Source organism: Danio aesculapii, chromosome 14, assembly GCF_903798145.1.
Source record: "Danio aesculapii chromosome 14, fDanAes4.1, whole genome shotgun sequence".
Lineage (NCBI taxonomy): Eukaryota > Metazoa > Chordata > Actinopteri > Cypriniformes > Danionidae > Danio > Danio aesculapii.
The window spans coordinates 33,720,031-33,747,202 of NC_079448.1; the positions used below are offsets into that span (position 1 = coordinate 33,720,031).

The 27,172-nt window shown below is 36.6% G+C and overlaps 2 protein-coding genes across 13 annotated transcripts in view; one reads left to right on the forward strand and one right to left on the reverse strand.

Moving 5' to 3' along the window:
* The first annotated feature begins 474 nt into the window (after positions 1–474).
* Positions 475–18,207, forward strand: fhl1a (four and a half LIM domains 1a). Of its 2 annotated transcripts, none has more exons than XM_056472022.1 (6): positions 475–555; positions 10,901–11,082; positions 14,841–15,018; positions 15,115–15,284; positions 16,598–16,784; positions 17,631–18,207. In XM_056472022.1, exons 2-6 carry the CDS (start codon positions 10,927–10,929, stop codon positions 17,783–17,785), a joined length of 846 nt encoding a protein of 281 aa, XP_056327997.1. In that variant the 5' UTR covers positions 475–555; positions 10,901–10,926; the 3' UTR covers positions 17,786–18,207. The 2 variants fall into 2 exon arrangements, with proteins under 2 accessions (XP_056327997.1, XP_056327996.1); XM_056472021.1 differs by lacking the exon at positions 475–555 and adding an exon at positions 6,404–6,540.
* A 14-nt stretch (positions 18,208–18,221) lies between these two features.
* map7d3 (MAP7 domain containing 3) overlaps positions 18,222–27,172 on the reverse strand; it is a 49,959-nt gene continuing 41,008 nt past the window's right edge. For all 11 annotated transcript variants that reach the window (XM_056472018.1, XM_056472019.1, XM_056472012.1 and 8 more), the window contains 7 exons: positions 26,642–26,822; positions 26,453–26,557; positions 26,317–26,370; positions 26,117–26,189; positions 25,785–25,959; positions 23,895–24,136; positions 18,222–20,540 (listed from right to left, as the gene is read on the reverse strand). In XM_056472018.1, the coding sequence (XP_056327993.1) occupies positions 20,533–20,540; positions 23,895–24,136; positions 25,785–25,959; positions 26,117–26,189; positions 26,317–26,370; positions 26,453–26,557; positions 26,642–26,822 (838 nt within the window). In that variant the 3' untranslated portion in view covers positions 18,222–20,532. The remainder of the gene's footprint in view (positions 20,541–23,894; positions 24,137–25,784; positions 25,960–26,116; positions 26,190–26,316; positions 26,371–26,452; positions 26,558–26,641; positions 26,823–27,172) is intronic.

Genomic DNA, 27,172 nt, shown 5'->3' on the forward strand with positions numbered 1-27,172 from the left:
GTCACTGATGTCCTCAACCGCTTGGAGGATCTCCAGGAACTGTTGACATGGCTGGAGGTTGTTTAAAGGTGATGATATTTGTACACTCATCATGCCAAGTTAATTCCACCTCACTGTATCACAAGTGTCATACAAGAATGTGTTCAGCTCAGGTTCTTACAGCAATAAACTCTATCATTTATGAAAGCTATGAAATCATCTTAGAGTTCTGTGTATTGTCTTTTCAGTCCACTGGACGTTTTTATATGTAACACCTCAACATGTACTGTATATTTATTCAGAATGAATGACTAAACTTACTGAATAGTAATTTATCACAACCCTCTTCAATTTTTTCTCCTTTCTAGGTAGGTTTTTATTGCACAATTGGTTAAGCACAAAGAGTGAATTCCACTGATGTCATTGTTGATTTGAACTCAAGTATTTGGATTATATCCTGATTGTTTTTTTCCTCACTCCCCCTTGTGGATCTTTTTAAGCCCGGTGATCCTGCAGACGAGGAGGAGACCATCTCTCATCACCACTGCAGACAGCTGCGACTCACACTGCTCAGTGGTAAGTGCAACTAGGGATATTAGCAGATATATGCATAAGTATCTTTTTGAGGAATTCACTATATATGTATTTATTATAGCAAGTGATCATATGAAGCATCTTAAGACTGAATTCAAATGTTTATTGCAGTTTTTTCCAGATATAATTAACATGTGGAGTTAACTGGCAGTATATGTCATATGTTTGGTTCATGAATTATGACAGTATACAGCACAAAATGACCTTTTCTTAAACTTTTTTGTTTGATTTTTGTTATCACACTGAGCTTGTGCACAAAGGAAATATATTCCTTATGTTCAAACAAGTTAAGTCTTATCTTTAATCTATTCTCTAATTATTTTTTCTCTCGAGCAACACCTGTAAAATGATTTTATGGAGTACAAATGTTATTTAATGTGGGTAATGAAAAGGTTTAATGCAGTTGGTTCCATGTGGAGTGTTTTGATTGTCAGGAATGTTAATGGAAGTCTTATCGGGATTGTATTCCTTTAGGAACTCCTAAAGAGTTGTGTAAGAATCTGCTGAATAGACAAAAGTCAGTTTTATGATGTTTTAAATTGTCACTTAATCTTTCATATATTAATATTTGCATTATATTCCTACTAAGACTTTTTTAAAGGTTCTAAGGTTTCTTAAAGATGTTAATGTTTCAGTTTTTTTAAATAAAACATTAACAGTAATTATATTTTACCTTATTTTTTAATACTATGGTGGTTATTCTTGTGGGAAAATTTTCCATTTTTTATCTGACTCGCATCCTGTGTATCTTATCCATTGCATGCACATTACATCCTGTTCGTCAGTTGTTGTTTTTTTAACCTTAAAGCATCCAAAGTACCTCTACAGTCCGTTTGACTATAAAACAAAATCATCCTTCCATATAAGGATAAAGCCTTTTTTTGGCTCTCACACCAAATAATCACTTACTGCAGCATTTCAGCCTTCAATTTGAACAGATGTGCTGTGATCCACTAGATGGCGTGTAAATGTGTAAAAGACAGCACTAAAGCACATAGCATTGGACTGAGATCCTAAATAGGAAATGTGTTGCTGTGTGGAGAGAATGTGTGACTTAATTCTGTCCACTGGAGGCGCAGTGGAGCCGCTGCTGTGCTCTTCTGCTCTCCCATACCTTCAGCTGTGACCAGGGACATAAATGAACTCTATAAGCCTCTGTAACATATTTGACTTCAAATCGTCAAGGTATCTAAATTCGGAATTGTGATCAGAAAACTAGTGGCACAAAATCTACATTTCTTCTTAATGATAGTTCATTGATTGACAGTAAAAGGCCATGTCTATTTTTGCTGATGTATAAGAATAACTTTTAAATGAATTATCTGATAACTGGACTGAAACACTTATTTTTTTACATGAAAAATAACATAAGCATTTGATTATATTACCTTAAAACAACATCTTATTGGGAGATATAGTGTGACAACTAAGATTTATGTGTATTTTGTGTGTAATCTGCTATAACTGTTATTAAAAAATCTTTAATTTAAGCTGTTTATAATTTAAAGGGATAGTTTACCGGCCAAATGATTATATTCTGTCATCATCTACTCAGTCTTCTCCACTTCTTCAAAACCCATTTTTGTTCTGTTGAACACAAAGGAATGTGTACTGAAGGATGTTAGGAAAACAGCCATGGTTGTCAATGGCTGCTGTTTTCAACATTCTTCAGTTCAATAAAATCAGTCAAGTATAAAAGTTTAAGACAACTTGTTTGTAAATGGTAAAGAAATGTTAATTTTGGGTGATCTATGACTGTAAGACTTTAATTTATTACCTATTAAACTATCAGCATCCTCACCATACGTTGTTTTCTTTGGCAACAACATACAAGAGCACAATAACAACAAAAAAACATCCTGAAGTGCATTCACATTTATCTTCAGAAATGATTCATGTCAATTAACTCAATAGTTTGGCTAAATATATCATTTTTTATTTGTCATGCTTCCAGAAAACAGGTTATTTAAGGGTATGTAAAAACCGAGTTAAATTTCTGGGTATGTAAGTATAGCCATATAGCAGGTTATGTTTCAGGTTTAGTTCATTTCCAGGCTATATATTTGTGTTTTTTTACTATATTTTAAAAATGAATATCTTTGATTTGAGTTAAAATGAGTAAAACACCTATTTTTATAAAATTAGGTTCATTTATAATGTTGTTTATCTAGCAAACTTTTTATCTTATATGTTGGATCGGCATAAATTTTTTTTTGTAACAAGACACATTCTAATAAAGAACTGTCTCCATGACAACTTATGGTTTTGGCGTTCTGTTGAGAAAATCTGCTGTGTTCATGGTTAGTTTGATTGAACTTACTCCCTGAGGCAATTCTGGAACCGACATACCTTGAGGATTTAAAGTTAATCTACAGAGAGTTCAGGGTTTACCAGAGGGTAAGTTAATCTTGTTTTCTGGAATACACCTCTTTTACACATTTAAACTTTAAAGCAGATGCTTTTATCCAAAGTGTTTTACAAAATAGGATGGGTAAAGCTATCAAATAAACAAAAGAACAACAATATACTTGTTCTTCATTTCGAGGAGTCCTGTAAAAGTGCTGAAAGGGTCTTTATGAAGTCCAAAAAAACTGGAGAGTGAAGTAAACAAAAAAAAAGTATTGAGGATGTGATCTGAAAAAGGATGTTAGCTTCCAAACTTCATTTGTACAGTTAATCTAGCCCACAACAGCCAAAGATTTGCCATACATTTAAGAAACGTTGCTGCAAAATGCTCATTTCAGATTAGCTCTGCTAAGTAGAGTGAACATGTTCTTGGTCAATGAGATGGAAAGCGGCAGTATGCTGACCTTCACATGGCTGACCGCACATATGTTGTCATGTTTTCTAACTGTGTGCGCTCTTATCAGATGAGTCACTCGTCTAGTAATAGTATTCTGATAAATTGAGTGGATTTATCTTTGTAACTGAGAGACTTTCAAGAAACATTCCTGGAAAATCTGAAAGTGGAGATGCCTATTTTGGGTTCATTATTAATGGTCTACATTTGAAAGATTACTGAGCAAATAAAGCAGAACTTGCGCAAAATCTCTAGTGGGAGTTAAACTTAATTGTTTGCATCAATTTTATGAGCTGTAATAGTGGTGTTGTTTCCCAGCCTTTATTCTTTCTTACCTCTTTCTTAAATCCAGATGGCCAAGAGTCTACCTCAAATGTTACACCAACAATGAGCCATTCTTGGGCGGATTGCTCACACTTTAACACCTTCTTCATCTAGATTCGAATCCTCTTCACAAGTAGTTTCTTGTGTTCGGTGGTCTGCAGATTCATGCAGCATGCTGCAGCTGTGATTTGCTCTCTAGCAGTGTTTAGATAAGAGATGAGAGGGGTTTGTTTTAGTGGATGATGCCAGGTGCTCTGAGCAGGGCTATTTCAGGCCTCAGAGTCTTAGTAGAGGACAGGTGGGTCTGTTTCCATTGTCCATCATGACTCAGACTGGCCACCAGTGAGTCATTTTATTGATATTTCATCCAGACAAACAATAGCAACCTTTTCTTCACACAACCACTGGCCAGACAGGAATTAAACTGTTGATGAAATTGTTTAGTTTGGTTTGAAAAAAAAAAAATCACTCTTAGCCAAATTCCCAAATTTTTCCTTGACTTTCACTGGCAAAAAGCTGAATTTCCTTGGCCTATAATAAACTGAAAAACAAGAAGCTGTTGTGCTTTGCCCTTATACTGAAAGTGTTGAGCTTGAATATAATTTTCATTAATTTAATAGGCATTAAGAAAAGCACCCAGTCTAGTTTTTGAAGTGGCCATTTTGAAACCAAAGCATTTGAAATGTACATTTTTGACGGATGTTTAAAATACATTACAAAAAAAGAGCAAAAATAAATGTAATAAAATTTTAATAATACATGTATACATGTTTTTATCCAATAAATGGAGCCAGTGGTGACTTCCAGATGATAGGTGGGAAGGAAATAAAATGGCACTGAAAAATAGCCTAACCACACCAATAGGCAAAACATGTGTAATAATGTGATAAAAAAAAAAAACATGACACAGTATCCGCTTAAGTCGTGACGTATCGGTGATGTATGAAATACTGTTGACGGGTCCAAGCCGCTACTCATTTGAATTGATAAAATATTTGTTTATGATCACTCTTTAGTCATATCACACATTCAATTGAGTTTTATGTAAAATCATGGTGTACACAACAGTCTCTGGACTTGCAGCATCACAGACATCAATATTTTAAACATTAAAAAAAATGTATCACTTTCAGGAGTTCGGATATTAGGCATGGATATATATCCATATATATCATCTATCGTGATTTTTTAAAAGTATTACAGCGCTTTGTAAACGTTTATTACTACCATTTGTCGAGTCTCCCTATACAGTTTGATAGGGCGCTTGGACCCAGAAGCCGCTTCGCGTGATGTCGCCCTTAACAAGTGGATCGAAAAAAATATATAATAATTTGATACATGAAAACTAAAGAATCAGAAATATATTGATATTCCATGATTTGTACAACAACAAAAAAATCAATTTGAATGACTGGAATAGACCTTTTGAAAATCTGATTCCAACTCAAACCAACAGTTTTCAATTGGTGTTTAACAGATTCTATTGCTATCAGAAAAACAGATCTGTTCCTATAATAATTTCCCATCATCTCCTTTAACATTCATATGTACACTTTGCAAAAGAAATGCTTGTGATCCGATCGAGGAAAATGCATCTCAATACCAGGAGTAAACAGGACTATCATGGCCAAAGTGTACAAGCTTAAAACGTTTAGATCTCATTTACACCTGGATTTAATGCTGATGTTGGGTCAAACTCGAACCATTGGATTAAAAAAAAAGTGTAATTTAAATTTAATTGAAAACATTAATCCAATGTTGGGTGTGTCCATATTTGACCCAACATTAGGTTACAACATTCTCAAATATACTCTGATTGACTGGTATTTAATATGCAGTTGCAAAGTTACTTAGTGAATGCAATGTCTAAATGAGCTATCAATATAAAGTCCAACCAACACACTCACTTGTATATTGTAGACATTCAAAAGTCCTGCAGTGTTTGCGGATGAGTTTAGACTCGAGTCCTTTCATGGGAATCATTTGTAGATTTCGCTCAGCTCTGCATAATTAATTATCTCTAGTCATTCGTATGTTTTGATTTAGTCATTCAAATTCATGAGCCACTGCAGGAATCCTAGCTGCTTCCAAATGAAGCATAGTTTTCCTCATACATCACAATCATCAGGAATAAGTTGAGAAATGAGAAGAGCTCCGCACTCTGCTGTATTACAAACATAGCTTGGCGTAGATGGTGAAACGGCTGTTTTATGTCGAGGGTCAAACTGAGTATCAAAGGCATTTGAGGACAGTTGCACTTTTGTGTCCTCGAAAAGCCTTCAGAGAAGCAGAAGATCTATTAACGTCCTCTTTTCTCTGCCTTCTAGTTTTTATTGCAACGATTGTTTAATCACACAAGCCAAGAGGAAAGTTTACTTGGCTAGATAAGGACTGATAAACAAAGTTGTTCTAGGTGTACTGCCATGTACTTTTACTAATCCATTTCAGAATGAACACACGCTTCTCCAATATGAAGATCAGATTCCTTTATTCTGCTCTCTGATGTCACAAGCCAAGAATTCAGATGAATTTAGTTCTCTCCAGCTCCCTCCCCTTTGCTTATCTTTTGCAGCACAGCCTAACATGGAGTGGGCAGCTGATGCTTTGGGTGGGATTATTGGGTTTGTGAGGACAGGCCATGATGGGTGTGGTGGGCAACTAGGGGGGAAGGTTTTAAAGGGCAGCTGGGGTTGTACTGTATATATGACAAATACTTTCAAAAGAAGAGTGCAGTTCTCCTGTAACTCTTTGGCTACTTGGCTCCATCCATCAATCAATCTCTTTCACTTCTGCAAGGCTTTCTGTTTTCCTGATAGCAGACATGAGCTACTACAGGCACTCAGGTAAAGATGCACAGCATGACGATTGATAGATCAGCCAGCGGATTCTCTTGGCATCTATATTTGTTGATTATTATTATTATTATTTTATTACACTTCATGTTTTCAGTTGATAGCTGAGATTCAAAAACTGATCAGTAAGATAATTCTAAAATTATTTAAAGTATTCAACAGTAAAGCATAGCGTTTATCAAATATTGTAGTAAAGGCATTTGTAATCACATTTCTGTCTCAACTAAATGCTATATTTTGGTTTCCACAAAAATAGTAAGAAGTAAAACCATTTTTAATACATATATTACTGAGAAATGCACAAAATTAACATCTCAGACGGCTGCTTAAAGAATCAGCTTTAGAAATACATAACATTTATGTATCTATAAAGTGTAACAAAAATATATGATTTAAAAACTTAATAGAATTTCTGTTTTCATCAAATAAATGCAGTCAGTGAATAAGATGTTGGGATTTAGTTAACCGAAAGGGCTTTCTAGTATACCCTCATGCAAATTGTACTGTATAAAATGGGGTCATTGTTTAATTTTATTTTTGAGAGGTTTTAGCATTGTAATTCCAGTTTAGATCAATGCTAATCTTATATGAGAGCCTGTGCATATCAGATAATACAATTTTGCTACATTTATCACCGACAGGCTAGCACACCTTTGTCTGTATAGTCATTCTAATGCTAAGTTTAGGTATATTTGTATGGGATCTTATTTTTGTCAGGCATGGGATGGTAGAAGATTTGGATGGTGTGATAACCTTGAATAAAAATATCACAGTATTGGGATTACTGCTCCAAAATATGTTGTTTTTGAAATGTCTGGGTAAAAAAAAAAATACTTTTTTCCCCAATTGAACAATACATTTGATATTAAGAAACATTTAAAATATTTTGGAACAGTAAACATATCAGGCTAGATAATTAAAATGAATTGACTTACAGTATGCTGTCTTCATTAGTTTCAAAAGCACAGATTTCTTTACAACTTGAAAAATAAATCTTTGGATATCTTTCGTTTCTTTGCATATAAAGTAAGCCACTGCACTGTTCAAGTCTAGAGCATGCTTGGCTGTAGGTGTATAAGAGATTTGTTTTTTGATTTGATTGTACGAATAAGATCGTACAAATTCATACGAACTAGTCACGAAATCAAGAAGTTACGGATTACCACGAAATCGTGATACTTTTCCAAACCGCAGTAAACCTTAGAACTGGTTATTGTCCCATGCGTAATCTTGTCCAAATATTAATTGAGCTAATTCCTTAATTCTGCATCATTTCCCCCTTATTTGGCCTGCAATTGTTAGTGTAAAATATAGCCATGTCAATCAATGTTTGCTTTAATGTAGACATGCTCTCTTCGGTTCCTGTTCTCCGCATGGCTGAATTTGATCTCGCCGTGACCTTTCAAAACAGCATTTGCTCTTCGCTTTGGGACAAAGAGGTCCGTTTGATAACACTGACAGAGCTGGCTAAAAATGAACAGCTGATGGACGCTCTCCCAAAAGGCTTAGGGGATTGAGCATGCTGATCAGGTCAGGATGATTATTCAGTTCACAGAAGCCACAACACTGCTCCTGTATAGAGGAGAATTCAGCTAAAAAAAAGTTACTCAGACGTATTTGGTTCTGGATTTTAAATAAATATATATAGCTGTGGGTGACGCGGTAGCTTGTGGTTAGCACTGTCGCCTCACAGCAAGAAGGTCGCTGGTTTGAGTCCTGGCTAGGTCAGTTGGCATTTCTGCGTGTTTGCATGTAATCCCCATGTTGGCGTGGGTTTCCTCCACAGTCCAGAGACATGAGGTATAGGTGAACTGAATAAATTCAATTTGTATGTGTTTGAATGAGTGTGTATGGGTGTTTCCCAGTGCTGGACTGCAGCTGGAAGGGCATCCGCTGTGTAAAACATGTAGGATAAGTTGACAGTTGGCCATCTCTGATGAATAAAGGGACCAATCTGAAGGAAGATGAACGAATGAATGAATTTAAAGCAACTATACATATAAACGTGTGTTTACTGCATCCAAGATCATCAGCAGCAGCAGAACATTAGAGGAGAGCTTTAAATGAAAATGTGGTCTTTGGTGTTTCATATAATGCAAGTCAATGGCTACCAGCACTTTGAGAGTCAATAAAATCAGCGTGGAGCATCTTAATTATAACATATGAAGAAGCCAAACTCACATGAGGCAGTTTATTTATGATGGAGAGGGAGAATGTGTGTTGTATTTTTACATCTGTGATATTTACCTGTGCTTATCCTAGATGCTGCAATCTCCATACAGAAGTAAGATTATGAGCTTATGACTTTCAAAGTTTTATGAAATCACCACAGATCATATTTTTTGCTTGAAATTAGTTGAACTATACCTGTAATTATTCTGACCGGTTTCGTGTTAAACTAAAAATGAGATTGCTGCCTTGATAAAATGTGTCGAATGTAATAAACATAGCCATAGACACAGCTATATTTACCATAGGGCTTACAATTGGATGTTTGCAGAGAGACTCATTTAACTGGGAAGAATGAGCTTGTACTTCTAAAAATACAGTTTCACTTATCAACGGCCAGAAAACGCAGCGCTGGCGCTATCAGGGATGAAGTGTTTGTGGCCACATCTGTTGGGAGATTTGGCCTCTGTATTTCCAAGCAGCTTCGCTAAGTTGTTTGGCATGTGGTTGCTAAGCTGTGTTTACAACAGATCCTGAGGTGCAGACAAAACATTTAACGTCCTAACATCTGACAGCCCAGGAGACGCTGTTTTAAGTAAACAATATCAGTGAGTCAGAACTATACAGATGCTGATGAAACGCTAAGCGCAGCTTTCTATGGTTTATCACATATGTGACCTTTTCATTATTCCAAGAGTATCGCCATCCACTTTAAACAGCCTGAAGTTGAAACAGGAAATGCCAAAGACTTGGTCCATTTAGATGCTTTTTAAAGGAATAGTTCACACAATAAACTCAATGTACTGATCCTCCACTTGTTTCAAACCAGTTTCTGTTGAACATAATGATATATGAAAACAAAAAGCCATTGATTGCTATAGTATTGTCTGTTCCTACTATGGATGTCAATGGCTGATTTTGTGTTAACATAAACGTTTAGAACCACCTGTAAGGAGTGTGGGCACATGTTATTTTTTGGGTGAACTATGCGTTTAAGAGAAGTTTTTTAGTAGACAAATCATTCTAACTTTCTACTGGCCCCTTGTGCTGACTATTGTATTGTAGTGGAATCACAATATTACAGATGCTTTGTAGAACATCCTCTGTTCATTCATTCATTTTCTTTCAGCTTAGTCACTTTATTCATCGGGGGTCGCCACATGAACCGGAATGAACTGACAACTTATCCCGAATATGTTTGACACAGCGAATGCCCTTCCAGCTGCAACCCAGTACTGGGAAACAACCATACACACATACACTAGGCCAATTTAGTTTATTCAATTCACCATGTGTTTGGACTGTGGGGGAAACCAGAGCACCCAGAGGAAACCCAAGCGAACACAGGGAGAACATGCAAACTCCACACAGAAATGCTAACTGACCCAGCTGGGGCTCGAATCAGCGACCTTTTTACATTGAGGCGGCAGTGCTAACCATTGAGCCACGTCACCCCAGAACATCATCTGTATTTAACGATAAAAATGTTTGAATTTCAGATTGTCTTTCAAAAAAAAAAAAAAAAAAAAAGTTAAAAGAAAGTTGATTTTGTTTTTCGATTTTAGTGTTGATGAAATGGTGTATGTGTGTGTGTGTGCAGGTTTAGCATCTTGCCAATGAAATGTTTTATACAACACAAACTATTCTATTCTCTTATAACACACATTTTTAATGGACCTAAGACCTTCTCAGAGGATTCTTTGATGAATCTTGCTTTCTAAAGTCCTCTTTTCTGAAAGCACACTTTGCTCTGATTGGTCACATGGCCCAGTCTGCTGTGATTGATCTGCAGCTTACAGCACGTGTTGGAAATCAAACACACATTACCAGATCTACTCAAAGGCTTCTGATCCTCAGCAATTATAAACATGAAACTGTCAAATTTAATTTATCTCCTGATAACTAGGCTGTTTTTTAGAAAATACATATTGTAAATATTTTAAATACAACTTTAAAGACCTTTCACATTCATAAAGAAATATATTGAGTTTGTTTTAAAATATATATATTTCAGAGTAAAGTAAGAAAACTAAAGTTAATAGTTTCCTACTGAAGAGAAACATCAACATACTGCAGTGGAAAAAAAGGTCAAATGAATCATTCTGTCTTGTTTATTGAATGAAAAATATCTTCATTTTTTAGCAGTCGTTTGTGAAGTCTGCCCTTGTTTTTGTGTCTGCAGGTCCCCGCAGTTATCTGAGCTCCACCATGACTGAGCGCTTTGACTGCTTCTACTGCAGAGACAACCTGCAGGGCAAGAAGTACGTCAAGAAAGATGACAAGCCTGTGTGCGTGCGCTGCTTCGACAAGCTCTGCGCAAACACTTGTGCCGAATGCCGCAAACCTATCGGCGCTGATGCAAAGGTACGAGTTAAACGACAATAATGCTTTAATTACAGCACTCTGTGAAATGTGTGATTCTGAATGACACAGCAATTTGAGCTCAGTTTTAGGGGGGTCTTCCAGGATGTACTCTGTAGGTGATTCTTTTTCTTCAGTAAAACTTTAAGGATTGTTTTTAATTGGTGCAGCTCTTGGTGATTTATAAAATAGCTGAATGGATTTTCAGATCCTTCTTTTTTTACATATAAAGCATTGCACAATTCTGCCCTGGTCTATATCCGTGAACTATTAGGCCATATTCAGCTTGTAGGCCATTAGGAAGGGCTGTGCAATTAATCGAAAATTCGGTTTCGATTTTAGCTTCTAACGATTATAAAAAAGCATTAATCGAGATAAACGGTTATTGCATCATATTCCGCCCCCTTTCCAGTTGTACACATGTGTTGCTCTGCAAAGCTCAGTTTCATGTGAACATTACTAAAAGCATGTACTGTAATGTAACGTTTGCAGCACGGGATGCGCATCGTTCATTGATGTACATTCAAATCATTCATGTTTTTAAAAGAGCGAAAGAGTTCGCATGCTGTTGTGTGTGTGTGTGTGTGTGTGTGTGTGCGCTCAGCCTTAGAGACAAGCAGAGCACACATATCTAAAGTCATCTTAATGTGAGCACTTTAATGGTCAAATAGGTGTCAAAAGTGATTATTCATATTAACCCTCATTTGTGTAATAAACAAACGAGTTGAGAATCAAAAGACATGTAAAAGAGAAACCATAAATCAGAAGGCTACTGCTCTTAAAGCGACAGCGCACAATATTCCTGCTGTCGACTGTTTTTATCATTAATAATCAAACAACCAAAGGTAAAATCCCTCACTGCTCCTGACTGAAGGACTTTTGCAGCTATAATTAAAGTTTTTTTAACAGTGCAGATGCTTAAAGCACAGTTTGTTTCATATGTTTATTCTATTGTATTTATTTACCTTTCCTTATTTACAGGGAGGAAAATAACTGTATATATACAGTTGAAGTCTATATATATTTATATAATATGTATATTTATAATTATTAGCCCTCCTGAATTATTATTGACCCTTACCCCCCAATTTCTTTTTAATGGAAATATTTTTTTTCAACCCAATTCTAAACATAATAGGTTTAATAACTCATGTGTAATAACTGATTTCTTTTATCTTTGCTATGATGGCAGCACATCATATTTTACTAGATATTTTTCAAAATACAAGCATTCAGATTAAAGTGCGATTCAGAGGCTTAATTAGGGTAATTAGGCAAGTGATAACAGTAGTTTCTTCTGCAGACAATCAAAAATATATATTGCTTAAGGGGCTAATAATATTGACCTTAAAATAGGTTTCAAAATATTTAAACCTTCTTTTATTCTAGCCAAAATAAAACAAAAGCCTTTCTCCAAAATAAAATAGTAAATCCCGTGAAAAAAATCCTTGCTCTGTTAAACATAATTTGGGAAATATTTATATTAAAAAAAATAATAATAATTCACTGGAGGGCTAATAATTTTTACTTCAACTGCAATCGTTTTGAATAATCGTGATTACAATTATGACCAAAATAATCGTGATTATGATTTTTCCGATAATCGAGCAGCCCTACCATTAGGTCCTATGTTCTGTTGGAATATCTAATCAATTCCATGCGTGTTCAATAAAAAAAGATCAGGAGAGGTTTTTCTTCAATGTCAACATATTAGTAATTTATTGGATACAAATGATTAATTAGATTGACAAAATTCTGGTATCCTCAATGGAATGCAAGAGTTACATTCAGGAGGTGCACAACAACTTTCATTTCCTGACTTAAACTTTTATAGGCAGCTGATAATAAGAGGTGGAGTTTAGTGAAAAGTGAAATTAGTCACTTGTCAATCATTCTCCAGTCCTCCATTGGCCGCACCCATACATACATCCTCTTTTTCTACGAATTCTCTGCACAACATTAAAAAGTCTAATCCTTTCTCAACTGCAACTATTCTGTTCAGTTTCAACATTTCTGCTGACAGCAAGTTTTTTTTACTGCAGAGCTCAAGTTAATTTTAGACAATCAGGCCTTTGCATTTCTATTAGCTTCATCTAATTCTGCAAAAATGCTTCATTAGTATGCAAAGCATCTCACACTCAACAGAAGAAGTTCATACAAGTTAATATGTCACCTTTAAGCAATACAAAAACAATAGTTTCATAAAAAGAAAAAGAGACAAAATGTAATATAAATATATTCCTTTTTCACAACAGTTCTTTTGTTTGCCCCTCGGTCTCACTGCAAAATCAAAAGTTGATCAAGCTTTCTGTGTTGCGGCCCCAAGGCTCTGGAACAGTCTGCCTCTGAACATTAAGATTGCTATATTGTTGCTTTTAAATCTTATTTAAAGACTAATTTTTACTCCCCTGCCTTTGAGTGGAGCTTGCGTGTTATTTCATATCTGTATTTCAGTTATTACATACATATTTTTTTCCTTTTCTTATATTTTTTACAAGTTTAATTTTTTTTTAAGTTTCATTTTTTTATTTTTATTTTAGTGTAAAGCACTTTTGATAGTTGAGTAAAAGTGTGCTCTATAAATAAAGTCTGCCTTGCCTAGCCTTGCTTAGCTAAATCATAGGCATTTTAAATGTAAAACAGGCAACAAAATTATTATCAGTGACTCAAATGATACACAGCTTTCTTATAAAGAATCAGGCCCCATCCATACTGCAAAAGTTTTATATAGTGTTTTGGCCCTTCATCCAAGTTATAGAGTGGAAAAATAACCATATAGATAGGGAACGCAGCACTTTTTTTTTGTGGAAATGATGATGTCACAGTACCATGTGACTAAAAGGAAGAGAAAGAACTCTGCATAGAGCTTAATGGGGTATATGCCGAAGCATGCTAATAGGACTTTTAATTTGCCAGTAACCTGGGTTAATCGTTTCCCATCAAGTGTATGCAAAATCGGCGCGTTTAAGGTCTGTTTTCTTTAAAAATCAGCGATCTCCACTGGCTGAGTGATATCCGATATAAAGTGGGTCTCAGATTGTACAAGAAGCACTGCATTAAATAACATTTTTCCTGCCATGTCTTTATAATATGAGCATTTATTTTACCCCAGTATATTCAATGGAGCTTCTGCGCTAGCCTGCCAATTCTGATAGGCGCGTGCGAGCAAACGGCTTTTTGTCTCGTTTTACGCTTGAGCAACTAAATGAATGCCAAAGTCTGTTTAACTGATTCTATTTTAATTACAACATCGATGCTGTAAAAGGAACCGTATAAAATGAAAAAAAAACTCACATTAACAGGTCACCGGAAGTTTATCAGTATGGGAAAACACTAGCTCTGCATATACCCTATAGAGCAGTGTTTGTGCAGCAGTTATTGTTAAGTTTATTTGCACTAATACAACAAAACCTGGTAATGCTGGTCATTTTCCAAAATCCACCAGTGTTCCGTTCACGTCTGTACTCAGCACATGTGGACATTAAAGCTCATCACTGCATTCTTCTGTGTTTGTTTACAGTGACACAAATAGGTGTGCCATACACATTACACTGATTTAACTTTGCAGTTTCCTTTGCACTTTCCAACTTTTTGAATCCGTAAGAGAAATAAAATCACAATAGTTGCCGTCTGAATGTTGCATCCGTCTGTGCAAGAAATCAACCATTTTGTACAACATCATTACATTCGATCAACAGCCCTGTGATTAGCTTATAGTAATATTTAGACAAAATCTTGACCTATAAATGCTCTCTATCCAGGAACTGAACCATAAGAACCGTCACTGGCACGAGGGCTGCTTCCGCTGCGCCAAGTGCTACAAGCCGCTGGCCAACGAGCCCTTTCAAGCAAAGGACGATGGCAAGATCATGTGTGGGAAGTGTGGAGACCGTGACGGATCGCCTCGCTGCCAGGGCTGCTACAAAGTCATCACTCCAGGTGTGTGTCTGTGTGACACGTGTTTTTTTTGACAAAGTATCTCAGACCCATGCAGGGTGTTGTAAATTACAGCCAAGTGCTTGTGTTTCTCTCTAGGATGTAAGAATGTGGAGTACAAGCATAAAGTCTGGCATGAAGAGTGCTTCACCTGCTTTGAGTGCAAGCAGCCAATCCGCACCCAGAGCTTCCTGACCAAGGGTGATGACATGTACTGCACTCCCTGCCACGAGAAGAAGTTTGCCAAGCACTGCGTTCGCTGCAAAGAGGTCAGTTAAGCATAAAAGGAATCTACTGTTAATATAGGGTCTCTGCAGGTTTCACCAAGTCAAACTAAAGACCATTATGAAAGAAATGTTTGATCTGTATCACAATGTTGGTCTCATTTATAGTCATAATACAGAACATATTTGGACCAAACACCACAAAATCAAATGCTGGTGGAGCAACACAGTAGTCAGCATTTGATGGGGTCCAAAAACTTTGATCAAAGTGGTCCTAAAACTATTGAACAACACCTATTCTTTTCAGATCCACTTTAAATGTTGACAGTTTTAGAGTGCTGATTTGGTCTTAGGTCATGATTTGGCCAGTTTGAGATAGTCAGATGTCAACAACGGCATGGATTGCAGGGCATTCTTCTGCTAAATACATTGTTCTGCTTATTTCTGTTTTGTAAACTGTGTGAGCTGATAAATCATATAAAGGATGTAACAGAGTTCAAACTGAATTTAATAGGCTGTTTAATTCTCTATTCAAGAGCAGGTCAAAACATGAAAATGATTGAGCATTTTGAACAGAATAAGCTAAATATGCAGGTTTCATTCATCACTTACATTCTGCTCTCCAACATGGCAGACTGATGAAGCCTTGTGAAAACACCTATTAAATGTAGCATAAACGGGAAAATTAGGACCCTTGCATATTCTCTTGCATAAACACAGCTACTATGTTAAGAGTTGTTTACAAGTTAACAATTAAACAAAAGGTAATAATTTTTTGGATTAAAGTTAAGCAAATCAACCCATTGGTCATTTTAAAATGTTTTGACTAGTTCTAAATAAACATGGCTAACATTTTAAGACAATTCTAAACGCTTTATGAAACAGGCCATTGCTACATTATTTAAGAACTAGAACATAATACTTTTTCCCAGTACTGGGTTGCGACTGGAGGAGCATCTACTGCTTTATAGTTGGTGGTTCATTCCGCTGTGGTGACCCCTGATAAATAAGGGACTAAGCCGAAGGAAAATGAATGAACGAACATAATACTTTGATGAATACAGACTAAATTTGCCCTGTAAAAAAATTCATCAATGAGACAAAAACATAACATGAATTTACTGCAGTCAGATGATCATTTTTACCAAATTTACCACAGTGCTTATTATTACATGGCTACTTACCCCAAAAAGTCATTTGCTGTCATCTGGAATAATGATATAACCTGTAGAAAGAGACACTAAAAATCTCCAACACTATTTGGACAGTATGTCAACGCTCTTGAACAATTCAATTAGATGATCAGAACTAACGGTTCCTATCTAACATCTTCTGTTCTAATCTGTCCTGATAATCAGGCCATTACCAGCGGTGGTCTCACCTATCAAGATCAGCCCTGGCACTCTGAGTGCTTTGTGTGTCACACATGCAAGAAGCCTCTGGCCGGAGCTCGCTTCACGGCTTATGAGGATCAGTTCTACTGTGTGGACTGTTATAAGAGCGATGTGGCCAAGAAGTGCTCCGGATGTCAAAATCCCATTACAGGTAAAAAAAACTGAATCAGTGCAGCTTCATCTCTGTGGACCTCGGTATGATACAGAGTTTCTGCAGGTTTCACCAAGTCAAATTTAAGACATTTTTAAGAACATTATGAATGTAATTTTAGACTTATACAGGGCTACATGCTAACGATAATTTTTTTTCGAATATCCTAATTAGAAAAGATTTTTACGTGCCCTATCAAAAATTATTAACATTTCATACATTTAATAATACAATAATAATTCTGTTTGAATATTTTTTTAAATTAATTTTCAAGAATATCCATTCACAAACCCTATAACCCTTACCAAGAATAGAACAAACCCTAGCTGTTGATTACTTCAGTCTACAATAACAATTTAACCATACAAGATATAGGTCAGGTCAGTATCCTCAGCAGTAAATAAACGGAGAACTTTGAAGCCAATGTTACTATAAGTAAAGTAATTAAATGCTATTTTAAATAAAGAGATTGGGATTGTTGGTGATTGTATGGGTGTTAATGGCCAGATTGGGCAGCTATACATGAACAAAAGAAAATGAAGACCTGTTAAAAAAGGATTTAAGATCTACAACACGTCATTTGAGTAGATTTAAGACTTTTTAAGGCCTAAAATGTCGTTTTTGAGCTTTAAGACATTTTAAGACCCCGCAGATACCCTTTGTTAAGAGATTGGGTCTTGGTTAGGGTGAGGGTGTGGCTGGACCTTCAAACTCCACCCATTACGCCCAGCTAAATCTGCATTCTCCTAGAATAAGCATTTGTTTCAGTGATCCATCAGACTTATTTTGAAACTAATAATTGCATTTATAATGAGAAATAAAATCCATGTTCCGTTTGTGTTCCAGGATTTGGCAGAGGGACCAATGTGGTGAACTACGAGGACAAATCCTGGCATGAATACTGCTTTAACTGCAAGAAATGCTCCCTCTCCATGGCCCACAAGCGCTTCGTCATCAACGGAGAGGACATCTACTGCTCTGACTGCGCCAAGAAGCTGTGAGGCCTGATGGGATGCGATAAGGTTGATTAACAGAAGCAATTAAGATCAATCTGAAAACTAGCGAAGCTTTGAGTGTTCAACTAGAGAGAATCCAGTGAGGGTGTTTGTGTTCATTAATCACTGGAAGATTATTTTTATAAAGTGCTCGGAATGCTATACGCAGGGCTTTTATTATGCAAAACATATGAAATCGCAGGATTTAAAGCTTCAGTTAGTGCAAAGCTATGGCCAAACTGTGTGATGTTACAATAAGTGAGTAAAATGTAAGGTTTTGAAATGATTTCATGTTGCTTTGTGGGAAAAAAAAAACATTGTTTGATTGTTTTTGAATAAGTCAATCAACTAACAACAACACACAGAACACTACACACACATTACACACACAAGTCACAATAAACAAACTCAAACAACCGAGCATGAAACGACACGATTCGCGTTTTCTTTTATCTTCCAAAACTTTATTTTAACAATTGATATTTTTCCCAGTACACTTTAGATATATTTACAAATATAATTCTGTGGTCAGGGCTATTTCAAGACAAGAAACCGCTCGAACGAAAGCAGATCCTATTCGTGACCCTGGTCGAGTAGAGTGATTGTCATGGCTGAGGTAAGCTCACGCGACACGTTAATGTATTAATATATACGAAAAATAAAACACAGCCCATTCTGCATCTAAGGCACCGTCCTATTCTACCCCTGTATCGAGTACTTGACCTTAAAGAACAGTTTTAGTTGTGATGCTCGCAGCACATGGGGCTCTTAAACATCGGCATTAGAGTGAACTGCTCTGAAAGTGGCTGTGCTAGTGTATATTAAAAAGCAAACGCAACTAACACAAGCTTCGATGATCGAGTCTGCAGCAGCTACACCAAAACCGGAAGCCATTTGGGAGATTTAGAGTGTTCGAGTACATACGAAAAGGCCAAACCGAAGGGTCACAGTGATCTCCAAATCACTCAGCAAACACTTTTCCACTGAAGTCTAAGAGCCTGAGTCTGAGAGAGACTATTACACGACAAAAGATTTTAAAAAACACACAAGGAGCCGCATATAAAACAACAGAAGGAACGTTAAATATACATTAAGGGATCTAGAGTATTCCTAAATGAGGATGGAATGATACAAGGAAGGAAATGTGACCACAAACATGGCCTGGTCAAAATAGTCTGCGAATAATATTTGAACTGCAGCACACAAAGCCGACTCCAAGCATACGGAGACCGATCATTCAATGCAACCGTCGAATGCACAATGGTCCAAATCTATTGCATAAATCACGTCAATCACAAATCTGCAAAACATCCCTGTTCACCCTCACAGCAGCGTCAGAATCAAAAAGCCCTCTTGACATGGCTTGCACCCTCAGTTCACATTCATTTCCCTCAGACTCACATCACTGCTTAAAAAAGAGATACGCGTGCTGATGCTGGATCCTGCTGCGTACAGTCATATTACAGTACATATTACAGCCCGCTTTCTAGCTCTTATTCCCAACCACAAGAATGGCCAAACAGCCTAATACTGATTTACATAACACTTACAAGAGTTTATATATATATATATATCTGCATTTTCATAGAGCGATCCGAATTTAGTGTGGTTATTTAGGCCATGAACAGTAATATGAGGAAAAACATAAGTACAGTATAACCCTGAGGGGACTTTGGGCATTTGAGAACATCAAATTATTCAAGTTTCGTCGAACCCACAGCGGAAACATGCAAAAAGTGTGCAAGTATGAGTTACAGTGTTATATTATGCAGCGCAAAGATCCATGCAGACAGCTGAAGCTACTGAGGACGCATTTAAATTAGGTATTTGATAACTAGTCATACTTCTGTACAGGTAGAACAGGATATTAACAAAACGGGGACCACAGACAACGTAAAAGTGATATTTGAGTCTGCATTCAACTCAGTCATCCTTCAATTTTAGAGCTGAAGGCAGAATGAACATGTTTGCCCAACTTGAACTATAATCAGTCTGGTAAACGTCTGCTTTTTTTAATGAAACGTCTGTATCTACAAGCCTCGCACAGTAGGAATGCTGGAGTTGTTGCACTAGAGTTAAAGACTATACACTGGTCATGTTTATTTCTTAGAAGGAGAGAAACAGAAGCTTAGAAGAAAAACAATCTCCTGAGGTCACATTGAAAGCACATCAGAATGGGAGAGTTGCAGCAGCAGCTCGTCAAACCTCATATTTCTAGGACAGATTCCCGTTTGGGACACATTCCTGAGCTCCACTCACAGTTCAGACACAGGGTTTTAATTAGGATGTCTGTGACTGTCCTATGAAGAGACGTAAAACTTTGATCAATAACCAAGCAGATCTTTCTACTAAACGCTGAAGCTGAATGTAACGTGAACCCCTGCACTGGAATTTTCGCAGCCCAAAAAAAAGTGCACGGTTTAAATGTGGAGAAGCCACATGAATAAATAAAGTCGCTCCACATTTAACAGACAAACAAAATTATTTACCATATTGACGTTATGAAAACAAATCCTGATGACAGTATTGTAACCGAACTGACAAAACAAAGAACGAGCACACTGAGGGAATCTACCGTTTGCTCTGAAGCGTTTTTCTTCAGCTTATGTCTTCCAACTGTCTATAATCTGCAGAGGCCGTGCGGCACTGTGCGCTTTCCCTGATGCTCCAGACCAGCCTGACACTCTGAGGCTCAGCTGGACGGGACTCATGGAGTGCAATAATCAATCAGCGGCCTTAAACAGAGCTGACGTTCACATCTCTGAAAGAATGAGAGAAATGATGAGAGGTCATATTGATATAAACACAGCATCATTTCATGGACTTAAAGCCTGTTCACAGCAAGCACGATAACTATAAAGTTAAGGTTAAAGAGAAGAATAAAAATCAATCTGAATTTAAAACAACAGCAGAGGTCAAACCACAGCCATAATGATAAAGATGTAGAGCAGGGGTGCTTGACCCTGTTCCTGGAGATCTACTTTCCTGCAGAGTTCAGCTCCAACCCTGACCAAACCAAGGTTATTATAGTTAAAGAAAATGAACAAAAGAATGAAAACTGAAATTTAAAATCATTTATGTCAACTGAAATAATTTAACTAGAACTGAAACTGTATTGTGTACATACAAAGCTAACTGTAACTACATTTACATTTAGTCATTACGTCATTTAGCAGACGCTTTTATCCAAAGCGACTTACAAATGAGGACAAGGAAGCAATTTACACAACTATAAGAGCAGCAGTGAACAAGTGCTATAGACAAGTTTCAGGTGTGTAAAGACTAACTAAAATTATAGCAAAAACATCCTTTGTGTTCGTCTTTGTATTAGTTTCATACATAAACCTACTGTATGCCTTTTAGACATATCTATTTACAGCACCTCAGAGTCTGTAATCCTGGTGCTATAGACCATTTTGAGGAATGTAAACAACAATGGTCCTAATATATTTCCTGTTTTACATTTTTAATTTCCTATTGCTTCTGAAAATTCAAAAAGGTCTACATTCTGATAAATAATGTTATGATAGCAGTTTTAACATGAAGTTATGGTTGAATTGCTTCTTGTTCCAGTTGTTCTTGTTACAGAAATAGTATAATAAGAAGCAGGAAATGATCATGGGCCAATAACATCACCACATTGAAGTGGTCTAGTCCCAGATCGAGTCGGTTCTCCTCCAGTCATCCTCGCTGTTGCTCCCGCGACAAAAACAACGAGTGGACATGACAGCAGCACTGTGACAGCATTAAATACAGAGCCTTAAAATGATTACTTTAACACATTTGTGCCCAATAATGGGTTTTATTTCAGTATTAGTGATCGCGAACAAATCGTTCTTTTTAACCAGATCTTCTAAGTGAAGCGGTTGAAATACCCAAATGGAATGGAAACATTTTAAACTATTTGCGCAAGTACTCTAATTCACAAGCTACTTACTTTTTAATATGCCTAATACCCCCCTCTGACTGGAAATAAATCAATATACTGAGTTATTCACTTATTAGATCAGTACACTGAGCTTAGATTAGAGAAGCGGTGAACCGATAATACTGTGCATGCGTGATTTAGTGAATCAAACACAAACAGTACATGACAGCCCGCTGTGACTGAACTAAACTAGAACAACTGTTGCGCGGGTAAACCGAGGGCCTTAAAATGAGAGGGTCTGGCAGAACGCAAGTTTATTTCATCACAGAAAGTCGTAATGGAATTTAAATAAGTGAATCATGCTTCAGTTGGGTTGTAAAACATAATTGTAAAGACTTTTCAGATCATAGTGGTGTTTTATCTGACAATATTATTGCTGGTTACACCATTTTGTATGTTCAGTCCTAACATAGGATGATTGTCTATCTAGCCTCAGGTTGGACACATATTTTACTTAAGGCTGCTATCTTGTGGGCTGTTGTATCTGAATTTGAGGATAGATGTAGGGGTAGGTGATAAGTGGTCATGTGTCCTCTGAATACATGTTTCAAAAAATGTATGGCTGAGGTTTTATTATACAACATTTATTCTGATGATTTTGAATAGTGCACCTAACAAATATCCTAATTTTGAAAAATAAAAACTAAAACAAATACTGAAACTAATAAAAACTAAACTAAAACTAAGCAATTGCAAAATATGACGACTAATAAAAACTAGTAAATCTGCCTCTAAAAACCAATTAAGTAAAAACTAAAACTAATGAAATATCTGAAACTATTATAACCAAACACATAAACCAACTAAGTAGGATCTGAAGGAGAGCTTGGTAATTAAAGTGTATCTGATCAAGGTAGATCTCCAGGAACAGGGTTAGGTAACACCCCTGATGTACAGAATCTACTGCTGCGTCCCAATTTGCATACTATCTGTCACAAATAGTATTGGAAAATAAAATTAGTATGTCTTAAACCATAGTATGTTGAGAAGAGTATGCCAAAGGTTCCCTGATTGTTGATTTCCGGTAAAAATTTGAAGTGTAGAAGTGTCCATATTCTAACCGCTGATATTGCTCACAATACATTGAGCATTGGACGTGAATTTGATTAGAACTACAAACTCAGGTACAAAGTGGAAATAAACTACAAACATGGTGGATGTACGAGACCAACCGTCAAGTAGAGAGGCTTTGGTAAAGTTGCTTGAATGACTATTAATTAATATCTAGCCAACTGTAAAATATTTAAATTGCGTTTTCCATGTTATATTTCATCTGCAAAAACAATGTGAACTTATAAAGATATAAATATAAAGATATAATTGGACATTAACTTCTGAATGCATAATTATCCGATAGACTTGTGTATGGCAGATTATCCTGCTGCTGCTTCTCCAACAAGGTAGGAAATTAAATATGAAAGAAATGTGGATCGAGATAATTGACAGGGGATGTAACTAATCAACATAACGATCTGTTAACGAGGAAGTAGTATGTCCCAAAGTTAGCATTCTCTGTTACACACTCAAAAGTATATAATTTCCCTACATAAAAAAGGTATGTACTTTTAGGGCGTAGTATAAGTATGTGAAATGGGATGCAGCATCTACTGTTGTGATCGCTTTCAGAATGATTATTTTCTCAGCTAATAGATGATTAAACACTGACAGCCAGTGAGAATCTATTGTAATATAAAGGACTGACACCATTTAAAGCTACAGATGACATTGTGGAGAAGCTCTGCTTGATGTTAAGCCCCCTTTACAAAGATTATTTAAAGATTCTGTCTGGAAATCATTAGGTTATACCAGGGGAAAGAATGATAAAAATACATATAAGTTCTGTAAGCCAGGCAAGCAAATAGAAATCTAAAAATAAAAGCACCTCAGGTATCCAGTGCTAGTGCATTTTTTGAATATGCTGGGGAAAATAGTTTGTTGTTTTGATTAAACTACACTGACTGTGATCGCTAAATTTGTTTGATTAGATTAACCATTTTTAAAATGGAGATTTACTGGGCAGATGCACTAGTAGCACACTGAGGATATGTGCTGGTTACAAAAGACTAATGTGAATTAAAATCATAAACAGATTAGAATTGTCTGACAGTGTGGACACAAGTATATTTATCGAAATAGTTATTATTTCGTGCTTGGTGTGAATGGGCCTTTAGAAGGAGAAGGCCTCACCGGACAGGGCTTCAATAGGCTGAGCTGGATGAATGGAGCTGGTTTTCTCTTCAAAGGCCACTCTTGGCCCTTCAGGGCTTCCGTCATCCATCAGAGGTTTGGTCTTTGCATGAACACCCAGATCGATCAGCTCCTCAAAGCTCCAGGGTCCTCCTTTACCATTCAACCCTGGGACCAGGTTCACTTTAGAGTCCTCGTTCACAAACTCCGAGCCCTCCATCAGACAGGACTTTGGAGGGGGGCTGCAGGAGATTCAACACAAAATTAAAAGGTATAATTGCTGTTCACACTCAATGTAGACTTTATATATATATACACATGTAACAGTGCAGAAAGTGTAAAGACAGATCCCACATGATTTATATAGTTTTTCATTTTGTTTATGCACAAGATGTCAACAATAAATGGACAAGATAGAACATGAACTACATACAAAAAATGATAAAAGGCTGTGATGACAAGTGCTTTTGTCAGGAGATTAAAATATTCTTTACTTTAAACGAATACAGTAGGGCTGAACGATATTGGGGAAAAAATATACAAAATATAATATAATATATATATATAGAATATAATTTTACCAGATTATTTGAATAGCTCTATTTAGAAAGATTTCCTTAATTTAGATCAGGAGTGCCCAAACTTTTTAGTATAAAGGGTCAAAAAACAAATATCATTGAGAGCCGTGGGCAAAAGATAAATATACCAATCTGTATTACATTAAATTTGCCGTGGGTAATTGCCTAATTTATTTCATAATATTTCAAAATAAATAGATAATATTACTTCAAATTGTATTTTACGCTTGATCTTTTATTTCTGTACTGTTTATTTTTGCTTGTAATTTATTATTATTTATGCAGATGTGCTGCATAGAAAAAGACTTGATCAACCAGGTCGATCTAAATCAGAGATGCTTAAACTAGGACCTGCGGGTCAAAGTTGGCCCATGATTTGCCATCCCATCTGAGAATATATGGGATTAAATTTTAGTATAATGAGCATATAATCTAATGCAGTATAACTTTAAAATGATAACTTACAGCAATAAACATTTACAATCACAAATCATAACACAGTGGAGTTCATTGCTGAATATGCTAGTCAAGCAGAATCTGCCTTTGACTTGATTTGTTCACCAAAGTCTCTGCATTGTCAAGAGACAGTAAAATCTGATTATTTACACCATTTAATTGAAGCGTGTATTATCAGTTAGCTTTTACAATAAAAAAACACAAACAAAGGCTTACATTAAATTTGAATTGATAATCTCTAAACCATCCCATATATTCTCAGATGGGATGGCAGGCCAAATCAAAGGTTACCACGGACCAACTTTGACCCGCAGTTCCTAGTTTGAGCACCTCTGATTTAGATCGATCTGGTTATTCAAGTCTTTTTATATGCATCTGCATAAATAATAATAAATTCCAAGCAAAAGTAAATAAATAAACAGGGCTTTATGGTTTTCTGGTAGAGTGTAACAGTATTCAAGTACAGAAATTGAAAGATCAAGCATAAAACAACATGGTCATCATTGTTCAAATAACAAAACAAAAAAAATCATATTTAATATCTTTATCTTTCAATCTTTAATAAATAATCTAATCATGCGATGTGACTATAGCGAATGCACACATTGTGATTTCGATTCTCAAATGATGTATTGTTCAGGCCTAAAATACAGTCTTTTCATCACTCATAACTTTTACAATGGACCAGGATGAATTTTTGAACAAGCATGAGTGTACAGGTCACTCCCTAATGTTTGTGCATGCTATCAAATGGAGTGTGCTTTCAAATGGTGTGTGTTTGACTGTGACTGTAATGTATGGTAATGTGCACACAAAAACAAATGACATGGGATGGTAATAGAAGGCATTTTTGTACCTGTCCACTGAGGGATCCTGTGTGCTAGGTCCATTGCTGTTCTCCTTGTTATCGGCATGTGTTTGTGTGTTGATGTTGACAGCTGGCTCCTCTCTATCAGGGCCAGTCTCCTCCACAGGGTAGTGATGCTCCTCTGTCTGCTCACCACTGCATTCTGACTCCACAGCCTCATTCTCTGAAATGAATGAAGACAAGTTATCATGACTAATGAAATCAGGATATGTCTGAGTAATCAAAGTGTGTGTGAATTTATTAAAGCGAAGTATTGTGTTAAACAGCAAAATCAGATATACTGAACAAGTGTAGGATGATCCTGACATATAGATACTAACCCTTGTTTTCATAGTTTATTTGGTCCTCAGACTCCTCACCGTTTTCATCAGGAATGCCTCCCACATCGTCACTCTGAAAGAAAACACACACAGAGAAAATTAAAATGTCTTGGGAGTGGAAATACTGAACAACAGGCAGAAACATCACACTTCACCACTATATAAGCCATAAGTTATAGTATGTAAGTTCTTAAACTTGCCTTAAAATCCATTTGGTCAGTTTTTCTGGTTCTCTTCATAATTTCTTCAATTCTCTACAAGCAGAGAGAAAGTATTTAAGTATCTTGCCAGCTGAAATGGCCCCTGTGTAATATTTTGTCATATGAGCACATCCACCTTCTTTCTCTCCATGCGCTCCTGTTGGTTTTGTTGCATGATGCGTGCTCTCTCCTGCCGCTGCCGCTCGGCCTCCTCTTGGGCCTTTGCTTCAGCCTCCTCGCGCTGACATCCGTCAAACAAAGAGTCATTTATTCAAACTGCACAATCAACAGCTCTCTGGCTTTCTGCGCTTGACTTTTAACAAACCTCTTTCTGTTGCTCAGCCTGTCTCTGCTGCTCCTCCAGCTCCATCTGCTGCTTCTCCTCCTCCGCTAAACGAGTCTGCTCCTCCTCTTCTCTCTTTCTCTCCTCCGCAAGCCTCTTCTCCTCCTCTGCGCGCCTCAATCGCTCCTCTTCCGCCAGACGCTTCTCCTCCTCTTTCCTCAGCCTGTCCATACATAATACATCAGGCTCATTTTAAAAGGAAATAGTTTGAACACACTCGAGGTTTCGATATACGCACGCCTCACCTGCTCTTATACACAAGAAAAACAAAACTGCCTGCGTTTGATTCAGGCCCCGTTTACACTAATATGTTTTAGTTTTAAAACGCACAAGTTCTGCTATGGTTGAGCCTTCTGTCCATACTACCCTGGAGTTTTCGAGCCCTGAAAATGGAGCGTTTAATTCCATGTCAGTGTGGATGGGGGATAGTGAAGACATCTGAAAACAGAGTCATGGCTGCAAACATTCCTCTACCTGATTGGGGCTTTTTTTTTTATATCATATACAAAGACT